This window comes from Danio rerio, chromosome 21 (assembly GCF_052040795.2).
Source record: "Danio rerio strain M-AB ecotype USA chromosome 21, GRCz13ab, whole genome shotgun sequence".
In the NCBI taxonomy this organism is placed as follows: Eukaryota; Metazoa; Chordata; class Actinopteri; order Cypriniformes; family Danionidae; genus Danio; species Danio rerio.
The window spans coordinates 36,693,491-36,715,934 of record NC_141041.1 but is presented as its reverse complement, the minus strand read 5'-3'; the positions used below and the strand labels follow the sequence as shown (position 1 = coordinate 36,715,934).

The window sequence follows — 22,444 nt, the reverse complement described above, 5'->3', positions numbered from 1 at the left end:
TACTTTTGTGATATGTGGACTACCAAGCCTCTACTTGTACGAATAGAGAAATTCAAAAGCCATTTATGAACACTTTTTAATCAAATCACACCAAAGAGCAATTCTAAAATCATGGTGTAAACTAGTCTCTGAACATTCTATATTCCAGACACTAATACTATAGCTATTTATAAAGATGAATCTATGCCTGATCAGCTTTGATTAGTCATATATATGACTGTTGATATAAACAAAGACATATAGATTTTCAAAAATGTTACAGCACAGTGTGAGTGTATGTTGGAACCATATGTTGTTTGATTATTGGATTCTGACACACACACACGCACACACACACACACACACACACACAAACACAAACACACACACACACACACACTTCTACACTCTGGTCAATTAAGCTTATCCAATTCATAGAGCGCATGTCTTTGGACTGTGCAGGATACTGGAGCACCCGGAGGAAACTCATGCGAACACAGGGAGAACTCGCAAACTCCACACTGTTAGATCACCATCTCCATGCCAGATAAATATGATCCAGTCCTGGATTCCAGATCTTGTCAGAAAATGTCAGTTTCTTGAATTGAGTTTATTGAGGTTATTGAATAATCTTAGTTGCGTATGATTCAGTGCTCAGACTTTGTCTGACCAGGATGAATCCAATAAATGTTATTATACCAGAAGCTACAGTAATGGAAATTTAATGCTTCAAAACATTGTACAGGGACAAAACAGACCCTGATTTCGAGACATTTTCTTATCTCTTATTCATGAAAACAAATTTTGCTTGAATCCACAGTCATAAGATTATAACAATATGGAAAAATGTAAATTATAATAATAATTATATAGATCCTTGTATTTTTATCTTCTTGTATCTTAAATATAATAATTTGTTATCATACAGTTTCATGTGAGATGAGCTGCAAGCAGCCATTAGTTTTAGGCCCAATTAGGCCCAATCCCAATTCTACCCCTTAGCCCTTCCCTTTGCCCCTACCCATCATTTTGCGTGTTCCATGAAGGGGTAGTGGTGTCCCAATTCTCTTTAGCTTGAAGGCGCAGGGCTAAGGGGAAGGGCTAGATAGCCATTGAAATTGAGATTTTTCAGGACTACACTCGAAACCAATGGATTTGAAAATTTCCCAGAATACGTCAGCTACAATGGCAGCATGGCTGAATTTCACTATCTATAATCATTAATAATAACTCCTGTCTAGAAGTCCCTTAACATACTTTCACATCTGTCACTCAATGGGTGGGGTGGGAAGGACCTTTTAACAGTGTTTGGTATAATGTTAATGTTGTTTTTGTGTGTTTACATAGATGAACACTGTGTAAATGCACAGTATTACGATCTTATTGCCACATTATATTAAGATAAAATGATATATGCTTTCAGTCGTTACATGAAGATAAATACCAAAATATAGCACAACTGGAATAACTACAGCAGTAGTGATGATCTATCTTATATGAGGTAAGAGATCGCGATGACATGATGTGTGCAGTAGAGATGCGCGGATGGGCTATTATTTCATCCGCAACCGCATGACAAAATTCATCATCCGTCCGCCATCCATCCGCAGTAACATTTTTGACCAATTTTTAAAACCGCACCCGCCCGCCATCTGCTGATTGGGCTTTTTATTTGAATGGCTTATTCCTTTTTTTATTAAATGAATGTTTCTTTATTGATCATTATATAATAGAGAATGACTTTAATGTAGACATGCAGTTAATCCAAACGTGCAAGTCATTAATTGACGACGCTTTGAAGTTACGCTAAAGATACGAGGACGTGTCTTTTCACTTGATTCGATTCCTCGGTCCTTCAGTCTTTTCCTTGCGTCCTTCCCTCGAAAGAAATTCTGGCAAAATAACCTTAGCCTCGGAACGTAAAAGCGAGGCCAACATGTCTAGAATAGAATAGGCTAAACCAATATGAACGTAAAATTATCAGCTGACCGAACTCAAAAGTTTATATTGAACATATGAGTAGCCTAAATAACATAGGCTAATTGGTTTAATATGCCTGACCTTAGGTCTAGTTTGATTTTTTCTTGGCACAATGCAGGAATAAAATAGCATCTACAGTGTCAGGATTCAGACGGGAGTGCCTGCATAGCCACTGCGCCCTGCTGCACTGAAGGAGCGCTCGCTCGCAGCACTTGTTGCTGAAATGCATAGAATTCTCTTGGAAAGGTGCTGTAGTCGTAGGAATGCCTGGCCTTATTTCTCCCAAAAGGAAAGTAGATTTTCCTCTGCTGATCCGTCTATACGGAAGTTCATCCAGAATTAGTGTATCCGATTCCTCCTCCCATTCTGTGAAGTCAGTCCTAGGCTTTTTCGTTGGTGCGCCAGCTATGAATATAAAAACAGTACAACCGCCCGCCACCCGCCCGAATTTAATTAAAATATTATTTTTTCGTAACGTCATCCGCCCGATCCGCGGTTTATCCGCGGAGTCCGTGGCTATAACGGCCAACCGCGCATCTCTAGTGAGCAGTGCTGTCCAATTTCTGAAGGGTTAAATTTTGAAGCCCTTCCCCTTCACACTCTGTTTTAAGGGCCAAATGGAAAGGGTAGGGTACAAATATAGAATTGGAATTGGACCTTAAACACCATTTTTATTGTTATGTTGTTTGTCATCAATGCTCATGTTGCTAACTTGTTCAGATATGATCCTTATATGTGGTACTTATTCAGATCAGACTTCATTCATTTATTTTCCTTCGGCTTAGTCCCTTTATTCATCAGGGGTCACCACAGCAACATAAACCACAAACTTATCCAGCATTTACACAGCGTATGCCCTTCCAGCTGAAACCTAGTACTGGGAAACACCTATACACTTTCACATGCACACATACATATACTACGGTCAATTTAGTTTATTCAATTGACCTATAGCGCATGTCTTTGGACTGTGGGGAAAACTGGAGCACCTGGAAAAAATCCACATGGGGACAGTGGAACATGTAAACATGTAAACATACAAACATTCCAACTGACCCAGCCAGGACTCAGTAACCTTCTTTCTGTGAGGTGACAGTGCTAATCGTTGAGCCACTGTGCCACCCCTAGATCAGACTTTCAAATCTCACACTTGGAATCATCAGCACTGTGGAGCAGATGAACAGCCATGGTTAAGGGGCAAAATGTACAGACTGCAATGTCTGTAGAATAAAATGAAGTTGATAATTACTTTCTATATTACAAAAGGAAAAGTGACAGTAAATCCCTTCAGAACGTAACAATTAATACAGTAAAACATTTTATTATAAATAATAAAAAAACGGCTTCCCCTCAATAAAATAGAATATTGTAATTATTACAATTACAAATGATTGCTACAATATTTCTTAATGACTAATTAGTCATCAGTGGACCTTATTGTTTCTTTTAAATTAGCTAGTTCTCATAATCTTTAATTAAAATCACATTCTCTTTCCTCTTCATAATGACTTTTCTGTTTACTGGTGTAAGAATGGAGCAATGTCTCTTCCCTTCAGCAACCTGTCATACGAGATCACAGCAATCAGCAAACAACGATTTGTTTAATTCATGATAGACAAAAAGCTATCTCTTGCTTTTAAAAGTGGCGCAGTGGGTAGCATGATTACCTCACAGCAAGAAGGTCACTGGTTCAAGCCCCAGCTGGGTCAGTTGGAATTTCTGTGTGGAGTTTGCATGTTCTCTCCATGTTCATGTGGGTTTCCTCCAAGTGCTTCGGTTGTCTCCATAATTCAAAAACATGCAGTGAGGCTAATTGAATAAGTTAAATTGGCTGTAGGGTATGTGAATGTGTGTATGGGTGTTTCCCAGTGTTGGGTTGCAGCTGGAAGGGCATCTGTTGCATAAAACATATGTTGAATAAGTTGGCGGTTTATTCCGCTGTGGTGACCCCTGATTAATAAAGGGACTAAGCCAAAAAGGAAATAAATGAATGAAACATATGTAATAGAATTTGTGATGGATATTAAAATAATAATAGTACTGAGTTTTTTCAGTTCTGAAAAAAGTTGCATCACCCATTCTTAGAGGAGTGTTTCCCAGTGTGTTTCCAAGTGTTTTCCTAACCCAGGCACACCAATAGTACATAATGTCTCCCTTATCTGAACCTTTCATTTCAGGTTTATGAATCTCCTCTAATATTCTGATGATTTGTTTTAGGTTTGTTTGTGTAGGAAGAGGTTGAAAATGTGTACTGTTGGTTTGTCTTCAGAACAGTGTTAATTTTGACAGGAAATTTTGATTTAGTTTCAGTTTAGGAGGTAAATCTCCTGCCGACACCGGACAACGGCTGATCAAACTGAGCTCGGCTCAGTCAGAAGCACCGCTGAAAGCTTCCATCATCCAGGTCAAGTTTCTAGAAGAGTTTATAGACTCTCCAAACACTGCTCCAAATGAATCAATGCTGTTTTTCAGCCTCCATAAAGCACATAAACACAGCTATTCTCTCAATAAAATCCATGTTAGCCGTTTAGCAATGAATTTGCGGATTTAATGTGGCTCGAATGTCTACTGAAGTTCAGATTTTCCAACTCGAGCGATTCGAGTTGGGAAAACGCAAAACGCTCATCTCGAGCCGCTTCATTCACGCGAATCATGTCATTCATGCCGCCTCATTCGCGTGTATTGTGTCTCAGGATGTCTATTCGCATCTTTGCATTAACTTAACATGGAAGTCACTCGCGCTTGATGCTTTTCCCGCGTCTGGTGTAAACACAGCATTAGTCTTTTGACTAAGATTACATTTTAGTTTTAGTCATATTTTATTCTCCTAAATCATTTTAATTTTAGTCTAGTTTTAGTTGACTAAATTTAATAAGATTTTAGTCAACTAATTCTACTCTAGATTTAGTTGACTAAAATATATCTGGTTTAATTTAAGTGTAATTTAATTAAATATTGGTGACGCAGTGGCGCAGTAGGTAGTGCTGTCGCCTTACAGCAAGAAGGTGGCTGGGTCGCTGGTTCGAACCTCGGCTCAGTTGGTGTATCTGTGTGGAGTTTGCATGTTCTTCCTGCGTTCCTGTGGGTTTCTTCCAGGTGCTCCGGTTTCCCCCGCAGTCCAACGACATGTGGTACAGGTGAATTGGGTAGGCTAAATTGTGTGTGTGTGTGAGATGTTTCCCAGAGATGGGTTGCAGCTGGAAGAGCATCCGCTGCATAAACTTGCTGGATAAGTTGGAGGTTCATTCCGCTGTGGCGAACCCTAATTAATAAATGGACTAAGCCGACAAGAAAATGAATAAATAAATTAAATATTGTATACATTTAAACAAATTGTTTAAACTTAAAATAAAATAGTCTGTTTATTATTTATTTGTTTTATTTATTGTTATTATTGCTTGATTATCAACCATCAGCTAAGTGTGAACTCTTGAAAGCCAATAAACCCATATAAAATTCTTTGTTCATCCTGCTTTGAACATTGTCTACCTCAGGTTGCTCTGTGTCATTTCATCTTCAACATTCTGGGCATATTACTGTGGTATCCAGTTCCTCATACCCGGCTCCCCATCCGTATGGCATGCTTTCTGGGAGAGCGGACCGCAAAATATCGCTGGTTTGCAGTGCTGTACCTGATTCTGTGCTTCCTCCTTCTGCCATCCTTTGTCTTTGCCCTCTCTATGGCTGGATGGCAGATTCTAATGGGAATATGTGTACCGGTTGTTGCTGTTCTGCTTTGCATTGTTATCCTGAATAGACTGCAATCACACAAGCCTCACCTCCTGCCTCGGTGGCTGCAAACGTGGGACCACCTGCCTCTCTGGATGCACTCACTCAAACCAATGGATTCCATCATCACAAGAGCCACATTGTGCTGCAGGGAAGCCCAGACCCGAGATCAGAGCCGCACGTCTCCTGAGGATCTGACAGACTATGAAGAGGAGAAAAATCATGCACCTTTGGCACAAAATGGCTCATGTTTGATTTATGATCATGAGACTGAGACTGGGGCTGTTTTTGACTCAATGAATGGCAAGTGCAGCAGGCTGTAGACTATATGGGTGGTGATTCAAATATTTTTGTCTATAAACAGGGTGTCTGCGGGGTCTTAATAAGTATTAAAAGTTGATAGATCAACGTAGAGAAATTTAAGGCCCTTAAAAAGTATTAAAAAGTTTTAAATTCTATTTATCTAGTTATTCAATTTTATATTATTTTTGATTTTAGCAATGTATTGTTGTTTGCTAAAGTTTGCCTGAATTAAATCTACGAATATCAGGATTCTGTGTATTTTTATAAAATCAATAAAATCCTGCTAGATTTGACATCAAGCTTCTTTGTTTACTGCAGTAACCTAGGCAACACCATTATTTCTGCAGCTCTAAAGCAAAGAGTTTAGAATCACCAAGGCGAGACTCGATAGATTGTTTCCTTGCAACAGCAACGCCCAGCAACAGCCCAGCGATTCCGTCATTTTAGAGTAAAAGCAATCTGCCGTCCATTGGGTCTTATTGCTGTTGCGATGGCAAGCAGCTATTTTGTTTTTATTTATTTATTTATTTATTTATTTAAAAAGCGCTTTAAAGCTGAGATACAACCTGAAAGACGGCAATACAACACTTACTATCACAATCATCACTTTTTAATAGTTTATTTGACAGACTTTTAATATGCTGTTTTTGTATTGGAATTTTCATTCCAAAATGGCCGCTGCGTGACACTAGCGGCATCAACTGGTTTCTCAAATTGCACTAAAGTGTCGCCTCTTTAAGGATGATTCAATGCTCTTTGTCTAAAAGCACCAACCTGCTGAATCAGCTAGATTTAATAGATTTTTATTCAGAATATGAATAATGTTTTAGTTTTGGATTAATTTCGTAAATATACTGGAAGTAAAAGAGCCCTAATTATGGGTTTTTGAAAATAACCTTCAATGCAGTGTGTAAAGGCTGATTTATACTTCTGTGTCAAGCGCGCGCGTATGCTACAGTGCAGTCTACACGTTGACGCATAGCCCTACGCCATGGCCATTGGCGTCGCTGACGCACACCTCTCAAAAAATGCAACTACACGTCGCAACAACTTGTAGCGCAAGCTCTGTGATTGATCAGCTTGGTAGCGCTGACGAGTCTGGGCGGGGCCGAGAGCCACGCTAGCCCGATAGAGCGATCGTTTACAAGTGTGGAGTCCTGTGAAGGAGCTCCGGATGGAAAGTTTTGTTTTGTGTTTACCTCATGGTAAAGTTGTTGCACGTCCGCCGGTTTCTGCCTCCAAATGAGCGAGTTTGAGCCACTTGTACATTAAGGAAGCATTCAGGAAAAACAAAACACCAGCGAAGAAACTCAACGCAGAGGTACATTAACAACTCACTGCCAGCTAGCGTTTTGGAAGTGTTATTGCAGAACAACAGAAACAGCGCGCAGTATAAATGCACAACTACGCGTGTTGCATGCGTCGTGGGTTATGCCAATCACTTGATGCAAAAGTATAAACCAGGCTTAAAACAGCTCTAAGTGACGTGAAATATCAGAGTGAGGGAAAGTTATTGTTATTATCCCTATCCAAAGGTAAAACTGTGAAGAGTCAGTGGTTTAAGTTTATTTTTGCAAAAATATCTCAGCAATATAGCCCCAGCCTTGTGCTGCGTTCCTGTCATTTTTCTGATGATTGCTTCAGTAATCTACACGTTTACAACAGGGGATTCGTCGGCCATTTGTTAAAGGAAGGATCAGAAATGGCTATTGATGTACGGGACTTGTTAGAGCTTGACAGGAACTTTTCACTACACAGTTCATGAATCAGTTTCTTCCTCCATTTCACCAGTGTACATATGTGTAATTAAAATGGTTGCCCTCTTGTTTTCTTTGGCTTGCAAATAATACATTGAATTGTGTTTTGTTAATTGTAGCTGCTTGTATTGTATCTAGTTAACTCTTTATATTTTCACATCGCGCTGAAAACCACGTTGAAAATGCGATGCGTGCCACTTTGTTTACAGATTAAAATTCTTTTTTGAGCTCGCGATCTACTGCCGTTTGTCGTTGCTATGCCCACCATCAGCTGTTTCTACACACGTGGGGTCGTCACGTTTCAAAATAGTTCAGCTTTTGCCACTGTGTCAATTAATACTGAATGTGTGTCACTGTTTTTATTTATGGTTTTAGAATAGAGCAATATGCTGGTGTTTAACTGTATTGCTTTAATGCATTCCTGCATTGGACTCAAACATAAACTTTGCACTTTGACTACTTCAAAATTGTTGATAAGCCTTGCTAGGCGTTTCTCTCTGTCTCACGCTGAATGCAGTCGACTAATTACAACAGACTGGGCCATAGAACAAATTTGTGCAGATTAGCATCACACTAAGGAAGGGTTTGGGAAAAGGAAGGGTTTGGGAACAAATGAATCACTGAATGAATCATATGTGAGTCGTTGGGATTATTAGGTAATAATAAATGCATATTATATGACAGTTAATTTTTTTTCCTTGCATGCATATCAGACTGTTGTTGGGAGACCCACCAAAATGTTGCCAGAGTTTCCTGTTGAAACCTAAAGTGGTTTTAAGGGCTTAATATGTATGGAAATAGTCTTAAAGGTATTAAAAAGATCTTAAAAGGTATCAAATGTCACTCTCTGGTTGCTGTTTATACTGCAATATAAAATTATTATGTTTTTTTTTTCTTTTTCAAACATGTCAGAGCAAGGAATTTTTCAAAGTATTTCCGATAATATTTTATCTTCTGGAGAAAGTACTATTTGTTTTAATACAGCTAGAATAAAAGCAGTTTAAATTTTTTAAAATACCATTTTAAAGTCATTATTAGCCTCTTTAAGCTATATGTTTTTTGATTGTCTACAGAATGAACCATTGTTATACAATGACTTGCCACATTACACTAACAAAGTTAAGCCCTTAAATGTCACTTTTAGCTGAATACTAGTATATTGAAAAATATCTAGTAAAATATTATTTACTGTCATCATGGTATAGATAAAATAAATCAGTTAGTAGAAATGAGTTATTATAACAATTATGTTTAGAAATATGTCAGATAAATCACTGTTAAAAAGAAATTGGTGAAAAATATACAGTGGGCTAATAATTTAGGAGGCCTAATAATTATGACATCAACTGTATTTCCTCTCTATGAGATCAAAAATAAAAGTTTTCATTGAATTCCCCCTGAAATCATAGGTGAAAGTTGAGTTCAAGAGTTCACACTTAGCTGATGATTGTTGATAAGGTAGTTTGGCATGCTGTCCCGGGAAGGGCCCCGAGCTCATGAGAGCCTCGAGCCCGGGGCTCCCTCCCATTGCAGGGCGAGAGGGGAGTTTGAGCTCGGGTAGATCTCGAGAACCCCCCTCTCTCCTGCTGCGTGAGGGTTGCTAAGGTGATGCGTTGCTGACAGAATTGAATCAAATTTGGTGCTAATTTGGTTTAGTCAATTTACTTAAGTGTCATGTGTTACGGCCGGCTCGCTCCCGATCGTACCATAAAAAGGATCAGACACACAAAAAGATATATAATTAAAAAAACATTTATTAAAGGGAATAATTAAGTATAACAAACTGTCTAGGGATTTGAAATAAATAAGAAATCAGATGAAATTCTCTCAACAAAATACAAAACAAAACATAAGACGGCAACACAAAAGAGTTGGAGCAAAATGACCTCTCTGTGGAATAACGGTCCACCAGAGGAAGTGCCGTTCTTCACAAAAAATTCATATACCCATAAATTAACTAATTAACGGTGACGTCACATGGCGAGGCCACCGAAAGGTGAGAAAGAGAAGACAGGGTCGTAACACCTCCCTCCTCAAAAAGATTCTGCAAAGAATCAAAAAGAAAAAAAAATTAGCAAACAATTACAGAAATACATCCTTTCATAAAACAGCTCACTCTTCCTCCTCTTCCAGCACCTCTGGGCCCTAGAAGTGCAAAAAGAACAATATGCAATATGAATAGTTATACTCTAGAGAGTGTATCTGCGATCACATTATCTTTCCCGCGCACATGCTTAATTTCAAGATGGAAAGGCTGTAAAATTAGACTCCATCGCATGGAATTTAAAAAAACCAAGGGGTTATGATCAGTATAAACAACAATCGGTGCGACGATCGACCCTAAATAAACCTCAAAATGTTGTACAGCCAGAACAAGAGCAAGGGCTTCCTTTTCAATGGTGGAATAAACCTGTTGAAGACGATTAAACTTTTTTGAAAAGTAGCTTACAGGGTGTTCTACTTGATTTAAATCCTCTTGCAAAAATACAGCACCTGCACCACAACCACTAGCATCAACTGCGAGACGGAAGGACTTCTCAAAGTTGGGAGCTGTCAAAACTGGGGAACTAGCTAACAAGGCCCTACAATTTTCAAAGGCTTGTTGACATGTCTCCGACCACTGGTACTCAATTTTTGGACTCAACAAATCAGTCAAAGGTGAAACAATACTAGCAAAGTTTTTACAAAAACTCCGGTAGTAACCAATCATCCCAAGAAATCGTCGTAATTCACACCGATTACTGGGAGTTGGAAAATTACAAATGGCTTCAACTTTGCTCCGATTGGTTTAACGTACCCGTTTCCCACTATTTTACCCAAATAGGTGACTGTGGCTTTTCCAAATTCGGACTTCGCAAGATTGATTTTTAAATTAGCCTCTGCCAAACGTGAAAATAGGTCTTTGATTTGATCAATATGTTCAGACCAGGTAAAACTATACAAAACGACATCGTCAAGATAAGCCTCGCATCCAGACATTCCATGCAATACACGATTAACCAATCGTTGGAATTTAGCGGGGGCATTACGGACCCCAAAAGGCATCACTGTGTATTGAAGGAAAGAGTCTGGGGTAACGAAAGCAGATAATTCTCTTGCGCAAGCAGTTAAAGGTACTTGCCAATAGCTCTTAAGTAGATCAAACTTACTTACATATTTGGCAGAGCCAACATAATCTACACAGTCATCTATTCGAGGCAAGGGAAAACAGTCTGGTTTGGTAAAAGAATTTAATCTTCTATAATCTGTGCAAAACCGATATGAACCATCAGGTTTGTTCACCAATACACAAGGGGAACTCCAGGAACTAAAACTTGGTTCAGCCAAATTATGAGCAAGTAGGTAGTTCCTCAAGTAGGTAGTAAACCTCTCTTTTTAAAAGCTCTTTTTATTGGATTGACCCTATAAGCATTTTGTTTGATAGGACAAGAATTTCCTACATCAATGTCATGTTCAATGACAGTAGTGCGACCAGGGACATCCAAAAAAAGTGAAGGAAATGACATCACTAATTCAATGATGTCATTTCTTTTTTTTTTTGTAATTGAACTTTTTTATTTATTTTGAATTTTTACACCCACACAACATAAAATTTACAATACAAAATCAACATTCGAGAAATAATGTAAACAAATTATAATAAAAATAATAACAAAACAAAAAATATAACAAATATAAAATAGTACAAAACCATATAACAGACAGTCAAATTGACAACTTTTCAAGTTTCTTTTTATGTGCTCTCCAAATATTGCAAAAAGCTACCCCATTTCTGATTAAAGGTATGGGTGGAATCCTGAAGTCTTGCCAACATACGTTCATATGATGCAGTAGAAGTCATTAGTTCAATCCAATCTTTAAATGAGGGAGTATCTGAGTTCTTCCAATTTCGCAGCACCAGTCTCACAGCAATAATACATCCTGCGACGACTAGTCCAGCCTGTGTTTTAGATATTCCGTTCTGTAAAATCGATGTATCACCAAGAAGACAGACTCTTGGAGAATAAGGTAAAGGTTGTCCCAGCCATTTCTCAAGGTTTTGAATAACTCTTGTCCAGAATGGAGCCACCAAATGACAGCTCCACGTTAAATGTAAAAAAGTGCCCACAGACTGACCACATTTCCAACAGTGGTTATTTTCCATTAATCCTATCCTATACAGTCTTACTGGTGTCCAGTAATATCGATTAATTATCTTGTAATGTATGAGTTTACTCCTAACATCTCTCACAGTAGCACCTATACCAGAAACTACTGCCTCCCATTCACCCTCTTCAAATTCCACCTCCAGGTCTTTCTCCCAGATAATTCTTAAATGATCACTTTTTCCATACATGTTGTTTGCAGCAATCTTATAAACAAAAGATGTGGTTTGCATCGACTTTGGCATATTTAGAAACCCTAATAAAACAGTTTCTTCTGCTCCTGGCTTAAATCCCACAGTTTTTATACTACTATGCAGCTGTATATATTTCCAGAAATCCCCTTTATCTACTAGATTGAATTTGTCTTTCAATTCCTGAAATGAATACAGTGCGCCTTGTCCATATAGATCATCAACTGTTTTCAGACCTTTTTTACACCAATCTTTCCAATAGACTGTTTTTTTTCCTATCTTAATAGCAGGGTTATTCCATAATGAAGAATAGCCTTGTTTATGATGGGACAAATTAAATATCTTATGTATTTTTTTCCAGACCTGCTGAGAGTGTTCCAGTATAGGGTTAACTTCCCCATTCCTAATAGAAGATAAAGATTTCTGAGATAAAGCATCAATAACCCTGAATGGGAAAGTTAGCGTTTTCTCTATTTCGATCCAACTTATACCCTCTACATTATCACCTGACCAATGTTTACATATTTTAATAATCTCAAATGCAGTATTATAAAGCTCTATATTTGGTAATGCCAAACCCCCCTTTATTCTAGTGGTAAACATATTTTTCATACTTATTCTGGGCTTCTTCCCTTCCCACAGAAAGTCCCTAACTAGTTGATTGTATTGCTTAAAGATGGATACAGGAAACTCCAAAGGGATCATCATAGAGATATAATTAATCTTTGATGATACCATCATTTTAATTGCATTAACCTTCCCCCACAAAGACAAATTTAACACTTTCCATTTATCAAAGTTTGTTCTAACATTTTGAAGCATAGGGGTTATATTCATCTGAACAACATCATACAAGTCCCTTGAGAGCCTAACACCTAAATACTTCATCCCAGTTGGTATCCATTTAAAGGAGAAAGCGCTCACATCAGCCAACGAACATCCCACAGACACTGGCATTACCTCAGATTTCACCCAATTAACTTTGTAACCAGATATTTGAGAAAAACGTTCGATAGTATCCATCATAGGAGGTATAGATGTCCTTGGATTTGAAAGCAAAAGAAGAATATCATCAGCATATAAAAAACACTTATATTCCCTCTCTCCTAACTGGACACCATTCACTCTCATGTCATTCCTAATTGCAACTGCTAAGGGCTCCAGAAACAAAGTAAAAAGCAAAGGAGACAGGGGGTCCCCTTGCCTGGTGCCTCGCTTTAATTTAAAGAAAGGGGAGATAATGCCATTTGTAAGAACGGCTGCACGTGGGGCGGAATATAGCACCTTGACCCACTTAAGAAAAGTTGGCCCAAAGCCAAACATTTGCAACGTATAAGTTAAATAGCCCCATTCTACTCTATCAAATGCCTTCATCGCATCTAATGAAAAAGCAGCAACTGGATCATTCTCATTGCGGCTTTGCCAGATGAGATGAAGTAGTGACCGAAGATTATCAGAAGAAGATCTCCCTTTTATAAAACCTACCTGGTCGCTATGTACGATATTGGATAAAATGCCCTCCAACCTCAATGCTAATACTTTAGATAAAATTTTACAATCAACATTTTCTAAACTAACTGGTCTATAACTCCCAGGATCATAAAGATCCTTATCCTTTTTAAGAATTAACGTAATTAGCGCATCATTAAATGTTGGGGGCATCTGCTCCAGTAACAAGGTTTCCTTATACACCCCTTCCAATATTGGTGCAACAATGTCAATGTACTTCTTATAGTATTCGGCAGGAAAGCCATCTAAACCTGGTGACTTAGCGGCCTTCATTGACATTATCGCAGCCCTAATTTCAGATTCTTCTATTGGTGCATCCAACATCTCAAGCTGGTCTGAGGACAAGGTGGGAAGTGTAATTTTGGAGAAAAAATCTCTATATTTAGTACAGTCTGGGGATGACTCTGCCTCATATAGTTTACTATAAAACTTTTCAAAGACCTTATTAATGTCCATGTTTGCAGTCACCACTTCATCTTTTTCATTTTTGATAGCTGAAATTAAGAAACTAGCATCCTTTTGTTTCAATTGCCTTGCTAACAATTTATCAGCCTTTTCTCCACTTTCATAGAAAGCTGTGCGCATCCTAAACATTGCATACTCTGCTTTTCTATTGTAAATATCATTAAGCTGATATTTCAGATCGCAGACTTGTTTTAAAATATTATCTGAAAACTTTAGTGATAATTGCCTGTCTAAAACTTTAATTCTGGCCTCAATGTCCTTAACTTTTTCCTTGTCAAGTCTTTTTACCAAGCTAGCATATTGTATTACGTTACCCCTGACATAAGCTTTTGATGCTTCCCATACCGTTCCCAGCCTCTCTGTGGTACCAACATTAATCTCGAAAAATTCCTTTAAGTCAGCTCCCAATTTTGTACTAAAATTTAAGTCCTGAAGCAAGGATATATTGAATCTCCATCTGTTTTGTTTTATTGTCTTAGATTTAGTGTCTAATGTCATCTCCACTGGTGCGTGATCTGACAAAGCAATCACGCCTATCTTACAGTCTACTACTGACTCTACTAAATCACCAGAAACCAAAAAGTAATCTATTCTTGAGTAAGATTTATGATTATGTGAAAAGAAGGTATACTCTCTCTCTCTAGGATTGACAAGCCTCCATATGTCCACCAACCCCAAATCTTTCATCATTAATTGTATAGCTAATCTGTCTCTGGGCATATTTTTATGGTAGGTTGTTCTATCCAGATAGGCATCTTGCACCTGATTAAAATCACCTGCAATTATTAACTGATTACCTGCTTGTCCCCCAATCATCTTATTAACCATATAAAAAAATACACTATCCTCCTTATTTGGAGCATAAATATTGCAAATATTAACTTTTTGCCCATCAACCATGGCTTCCAACCATATAAATCTCCCCTCCTCATCCTTCTTTTGCTTAATCATGACAAAATTTACCCTCTTATGCACTAATATTGCTACCCCATTCCTCTTACTATTATATGAATTATGAAACACCTGTCCCACCCAGTCACGTTTAAGTTTTTCAGCCTCTGGACCCATCATATGCGTTTCTTGAATTAAAGCAATGTCCACGTCTATAGATTTAAGGTAACCTAACCATTTTCTTCTTTTAACTGGATTATGAGAACCATTTATATTCCAGGATATTATTTTTAAATATTTAGCCGTTCCATGCATGTCTCCCAACTATATATAAACACTTGCTGTCTGTAAAAAACATACATACAAAAGTAAAAAAGTAAAAATAAAAGACATAAACGAACTCTGTAAACATTGACTTCAAGAACTTAAACCCCTTGAACCCTCCCAAGTTACATCCTTTCACTAAAAGAAGGCCCCTCCCCATACACGAGCAGTGAAGCGCTGATGATGGAACCACCTGTCGACCCCGCCCCAGAACGTTCTTGTAAATCGCATGTTAACACCCCATCAAACTTGCTGTAGATCCCTTTGTCCTTACATTGGTTGCAGACCTAGTCTGTTTGTTTTTATCTTAGCATCAAATAACATAACTTTTGTCCCCAGAAAGCAACTTCCGTACCTCAGTCCTTTTCAGACAATAACATCAGCGCCTTGTTATGATCATCAAAGCTCACTCGCTGTCCTTTCCATGTGAAGCGTATTACTGCAGGATACGCCAGAGTAAAACGGATATCCAGCTCGTGAAGCCTCTTTCTGACCGCTGTGAACCGCCGTCACCGCCACATCTCTCGTCATGTCAGGAAACAGCGATATTTTAGAACTCCTCCACATGATACTGCCACCTTCCCGCACTTTCATTCTCACTGCTGCCATAACCCTCTCTCTTTCCAGAAAACTGTGAAAGCGCATAATAACGGGGCGAGGGGGCTTGTTTTCATCCGGCATTGGAACCAAAGATCGGTGGACACGCTGTAACTCCGTTTCGGAGATATCCACATCCAGAGCCTCGGAGAGAATCAGCCTTACACATTCCCGCAGATTACCATTTTCGGACTTTTCCTTAAGTCCTATTAGACGTAGATTCATGCGCCGCTCCCTATTTACCATATCCGAAACCGAATCCCGAAGATCTGCACAGTCTTTAGCACTTTTTTCGGCCATTTGTTGCAGGCGCTCGTTCTCGTCTTCAAGCACTCCAATTCGAGCCTCTGCCTCGTCAAGCCGTTGCGCCATGGCGGCCGCGTCCGCCTTCATCTGAAACTGCGTAGTCTTCACACTCGTTACATCTGCCTGCAAAGTTGACAAATTTGCACTAAATCGTGCCATTTCATTTTTAACGCAGCCTGTAACTCCGCGAACCCTGGTGGTGTAGTAACGTGTCCCAATCGAGCGTCTTTTTCTCGAATCTCGGCAGGCCCGTCACTCGCCATTGCGCCCTGCTTTGCAGCTCGCGCCTTCGATGTAAACTTGGATGTCATAACCGAGCAATTGCAAAATTATTTTTTTATATTCAATTAACGCTGAGCTATTGTACTAATAGTTAACAGTGGGGTGCTAACTTACTAAAAATAAATAAATTAACGAGGTCAAGCCGGAGCTAGTCTTCAGCCCTCCATCTTGTTCAACGGTCCCACGTGACTCCCAATGATGTCATTTCTCTCATCTTCCGTCAAATAAGACAGATGGCCAGACAAATCAGAAAGAATCTGAGAGTTGTTAAGGCGTCCATCTATTTTCCCTTGAGACAGAAGACTCCCCTCCTCATTTTTCTCAGATAAGTCCTCACCCATACTGCAAGACAGAGAAGGGAACACAGAGAGATGTTCTAAACCAGAATGATCACATTGGGGCGCCACACTGACAGAGGCAGAACAAACAGGAGCAACAAAAGGTTTCAAAAAATTAATGTGACAAACCTGAACTTTCTTCCGACGTTCAGGAGTATTCAACAAATAATTATTGTCTGAAAGACGTTTAGCTACGCTGTAAGGTCCAGTGAATTTTGCTTGGAATGGATTAGTAGGAAGAGACAACAATGCTAAAACCTGATCACCTGTCTGAAAACTCCGAAATTTTGCCTTCTTGTCAAAGTGTTGCTGCATTTTCTTTTGTGACTTACCCAATTTCTTTTTAGCAACAGCTTGCATCTCATAAAGTCTACGACGAAAACCACTTACATAATCTATAAAGTTGTCAGGAGGTTTAGATGAATGCCACACATCAGCCAAAACAGTAGTGGGCCCTCGTATTTCATGTCCAAAAACTAATTCATTTGGGCTAAAGCAAATACTTTCTTGAGTTACCTCACGTATAGCTAATAGCAACCATGGCAGGCCTTCTTCCCAATCACCATCGAGCTCCACACAATATGACCTTAAAAGAGACTTCAGGGTTTGATGAAATCTTTCAAGCGCTCCCTGGCTCTGTGGATGATATGCACTAGAAATATTGTGTTTAACTCGAAGTTGACGGAGGGCTTTTGCGAACTGTTTGGACATGAAGTTAGAACCTTGGTCTGATTGAATCACTTTGGGGATACCAAAGATAGACATAAAATCAGTAAGGGCCTTCAGAATGGACTTCGTAGTTATAGATCTCAGTGGGTAAGCCGCAGGATAACGGGTAGTCTGGCACATAATGGTAAGGAGATAGTGATGACCAGCCCTGGAACGAGGTAAAGGACCAACACAATCAATAATCAAATGGTGAAAAGGGTTAGATGTCACAGGAATAGGTTATAATGGAGCGGTTGGCACTTTTTGGTTTGGCTTACCAGTAAGTTGACATGTGTGACAGGAACATATAAATCTGGCCACATCTCGTTTTACTCTAGGCCAGTAAAACTGTCGCATAATACGATCATAGGTTTTCCAAACGCCTGTATGACCAGCGAGTCCTTGATGGGCCAACTGCATCACAGATTCCCTAAAAGCAAGAGGGACTACAATCTGGGTTCTATACTTTAAACTGTCATCAAACATGGCCACTCTCCGACAAAGTAGACCATCTTCAAAAAAATAGGAAGAAGAAAGATCACCCATATTAGACCCTGCTTGGGAGACTACGGTTTTCAATGTGTCATCAAGCTGCTGTGCATGAATTAGTTCCTCTCTGGGAACCTGCAACAGAGAAGTTAAAGGATACTTATGAACATCAGAAGGAACAGTATGTAAAACCTCAGGGGCATCAGAGTCTCAGCTTTGGGGTGAATTTGTAATTTCGTCCAGATCAGGGGATAGTGAAAAGCAGATATTTTTGTCTTTTTCAGGACTCTCTGGCAGATCACATGTAAATTCACCCGAATCAACAGTGGAAAAGAAAGTGCTACCAAGTGAAACATCTGTAGCTTGGTCTTCAGACAGTTGTTTTGCCATTGATCGGGTGACTGCACAGGCTGTAAACAAATTAGAGAAGGTGTTACTCTTTTCAACATCAGATTTACTAGGTGCAGATATTACTATGGGCAAAGCAGTCACGTTACTCTCTCCATAAACATTTCCCCCAGCTAAATCATTTCCTAAAATAAATGTAATTCCAGGAACTGGAAGTGCAGATCGAACACCAACTACAACATCACCAGAGATTATGGTTGAGGAAAGATGAATTTGGTGTAATGGCACGTCAACAAATCCCATTTCAAACCCTCTTACCAATACACAATTTCCAGTGGCAGTTTCAGAACTTAAAGGCAACATTCCTTCCAAAAGAAATGACTGTGCTGATCCAGTCTCTCGGAGGATACGCACAGGGACCATTTCCTCAGAACCTAATAAAGACACAGCTCCTTCAGTGATAAAGGGTGTATAATCAACAAAATCATTCACCTTTTGGTCAAACAATGCACCACAGGAATGAGATAAATGACCAGCACTTTCTATGAAAGTGTCATCTACAGTCGATGGGGTGACAAGAGAAACAGGTTTTGAAAATTTCTCTTTCTTTTTCAGAACAGGGCATTCAGATATTTTATGGCCAGACTTTTTGCAATAAAAGCAGATGAGGTCTCTTGAAACAGTGGTTTTTCCAATATTACCAACAACAGGTGCCCTTATATTTTGTCTAAACACAGCAGGCTTTTGTTTAACTTGACAAGACCTAAACTTATTCATGTCACTTCGAAAACTGGCTAAACTAAATGTGCCCTGATGAGTTAAAACAAATTCATCAGCCATAATGGCAGCATCTGCAAGTTTACTCACTTCGTGTTCATTTAAATAAGTAGCTACAGCTATTGCAAATTCAACAAATGTGCAATTTTCAGTTTTGATTAAATTTCAAAATTTTTGACGATATGCCTCAGGCACCAGTTCATATGCATGCAATACAGCAGTTTTCACAGTTTCATACTCACCACTTTGTTCCAGGGTGAGAGCAGAATAAATATCTTGAGCTTTTCCTGTGAAAACACACTGCAACAACAAAGTCCAAAACTGTTTTGGCCATTTCAGCGATAAAGCAACACGCTCAAAATGATAAAAATATTTCTCTACCTCTTTTTCAGAAAATGGCGGAACTAATCTCATGTTACGATGAACATCAAACACTAATGCAGACGACTGTTCTGGCACCGGATGCACGTCAGCTCGCGGTGTTTCCGCTCGTTTTGCTGCTAATTCCAACTCCAACTTTAACTGAAACGCTCTCTCTTCCCGTTCTCTCTCTAACTCAAGTTCCAATTTTCATACAGACAACAGTTGCTCTAGTTTCCTAGCTTCAAATTCCCGTTCTGTTTCTCTCTCTTTCATAGCGCGACCCTACCGATCAGCACGGAGCTTTTCTGCATCTAAATACAGCTGTTTCTCTTGTATTGACATCTCTGGGAATTTTAACTCACTTTCCACATCAATATCACAGGAAGAAAACACTGAAGATTCACAAAGAACAGCAGTTCTTACCTCTAAAACTCCCCTTTCAACCAGAGATCATTTCAAAGTTGTTATAAGGGTGTCCTTTTTTTCTTATCATGTGTAGTGAGATCGATACTAAAACGCTCGGCAATTTGTATTAATTCTTCCTTTGTACAACGCTCAATTAAAGCTTCCGAGGGACAAGCATAAAAATCATCGAGTACTGAAGACAGTTTTGTATTAGCATTCACGAATACAACACAAATAAACTAACAAACACTCCCGTACTCACCCGGAAACTGCCCTCTGTACAAAAACTACAATTCCCATAAGCCACTGCTTCGGAATGAACTACAACTGAACGTTACGTATCTACCCATTCACAAAAAACTTCAAAGACTTACTACAAGTCGGACACGTAGGTACACGAGGAAGAGAGAAGCGCACGAATCACAAACGCCGTCAGTAACAGAATATATTCACCTTTATACTCAGAGAAACTCCAGCTCCTATCTAAGAAGAAAACTAACTAATTCCTATCTAGTCTTCAGAGGTGTACCAGGCTCGGGGCGGCATTAAACGCTGAGCTCAGTGACAATCTGTCTTTAGACCAAAAGTCCGAAAGCGTACCCCCGACAGAGATTAAAATCTCCACCTAGGATAACCTCCAAAAATAAGAAAGGCAAAATAATAAACAAAACAACAAACAGTGCACCGATGGAAGGATTGTATTCACAACCCAGCTGGATACACTCTTTCTAACCGGAGTTTGTAGAATATAAAGGTGAATAGCCAATCCAAAAAAAACTACTCATCCGCATAAAGGAATGCCGGACGAGCCACCCAATTTATGTTACGGCCAGCTCTCTCCCGACCGTACCATAAAAAGGATCAGACACACAAAAAGATATATAATGAAAAAAACATTTATTAAGGGGAATAATAAAGTATAACAAACTGTCTAGGGATTTGAAATAAATAAGAAATCAGATGAAATTCTCTCAACAAAATACAAAACAAAACATAAGACGGCAACACAAAAGAGTTGGAGCAAAATGACCTCTCTGTGGAATAACGGTCCACCAGAGGAAGTGCCGTTCTTCACAAAAAATTCAAGTATATACTTTCTCCACCCATAAATTAACTAATTAACGATGACGTCACATGGCGAGGCCACCGAAAGGTGAGAAAGAGAAGACAGGGTCGTAACACATGTTTTTGGGAGTGTGGGAGGAAACCGAAGGACCCGGGGAAAACATGAACTCCACACGAAAATGCTGACCGTTTGGGTCGATGCCCAAACCGGAGGCATTTTGCTGTGAGGCCGCAGTGCTAGTCACTGGGCCGCCGTGCTGCCCTGTAGACAAAGAAGGAGGCGAAGAGGTGGAAGGGGGGATTCTTCAAGACGAAGATGACTAAAGGTAAGGTGTTTGGTTATTTATACTTGGTTAGGAGTAGTCTGATTGGTGGTTCGTACATTAGCTTGACTCGGGGCCAGCCGTGTCAATCATAAGCATGTGATCCTCTCGAAATTAGTTTATGAATAAACTTATTTTGATATCCACACATTAGTCTTAATGCAGTCTGATGGCTAGTGTGCATTAAACAATGGCAAAACTTGAATTCAGAAGATATACGATTTGAAATGTGCAGCATGTAAGAATTATAGCCATTCTACCATTATACTGTATAAAACAAAAGTAGGGATGCAAAGATTTTTTTAAAAAATTTATTTATACATATTTTTTGTCCTAAAGAGAATAGCTGACCATATGAGCCAAAATTAAGACTATGCTGCCCCAATCACTGCAGGTGTCATCATTTTTTGCGGTGTAAAAAAAAAACTTTTATACCACACTCGAAAAGTGCTGCACCATGCAACCTATTAGTTTAATGGCTTTTTGCTGTGCAAACCAAAGCACAAGAGAAGCAGAGCACACCATCGACAAGCTTTGCATGGATCACGGTCAAAGTTCAATATTCCGCACTATGGATATGCTGCTCATGTACACATAGCTACTTATTCATTCATGAACTGCACATGCTCACTGGAAAAAACAAAGACTACTCAAATAATCACCACTCAAATCAACAATCATGACAGCTTTTCGTATCTGCTAAGTACAAATATTTGATAAATATCTTTTAAAGGCCAGTTTAATGAACACTCTAAATCATAAACATCCAAAGCTTAAGCAAAGTCATAAATCACAAGCATCAATTCCAACCATGCTCTGTATGTACCTTTTTGGGAGTGTTTTTGAAGCCAATTTTGCTTACCTAACAGAGATTCCTTAATGCAATGGAATACAAATTAGACTTCTCTAAAAAGGTGTTTTAAAAACAGCTGACTTTAAAATTTGTCAGCCACTGAAATTGATCTTTTATCTTAGTTTTTCTTCTCTATATTGTTGTTTTTAGTCTTTTTTAGTTGTTCCAAAATATATTTATTGCTGAGCTGCAGTAGTACTGTAAGCTTATGTTTCATGCAAATAATCAAATCAATGGTAGCAAATCATATCATTGTAAATTTTGAAGAATAAATACACCAAGCAATCACATTTCCTTATTGCAGAAATGCTCAAACT

General features: G+C 38.9%; 1 protein-coding gene across 18 annotated transcripts in view; it reads left to right on the top strand.

Annotated features, from left to right (window-relative positions):
- slc34a1b (solute carrier family 34 member 1b) overlaps window positions 1-21,902 on the top strand; it is a 46,359-nt gene extending 24,457 nt beyond the window's left edge. For 4 of the 18 annotated variants that reach the window (XM_087301530.1, XM_087301532.1, XM_087301531.1 and 1 more), the window contains one exon: window positions 19,511-21,902. In XM_087301530.1, coding sequence (XP_087157656.1) covers window positions 19,511-19,720 — 210 coding nt within the window. In that variant the 3' untranslated portion in view covers window positions 19,721-21,902. Of the gene's footprint in view, window positions 1-441; window positions 6,285-19,510 lie in introns of those variants that run through there. The other 14 variants (XM_087301529.1, XM_087301526.1, XM_087301527.1 and 11 more) reach the window with 6 other exon arrangements.
- Window positions 21,903-22,444: the final 542 nt, after the last annotated feature.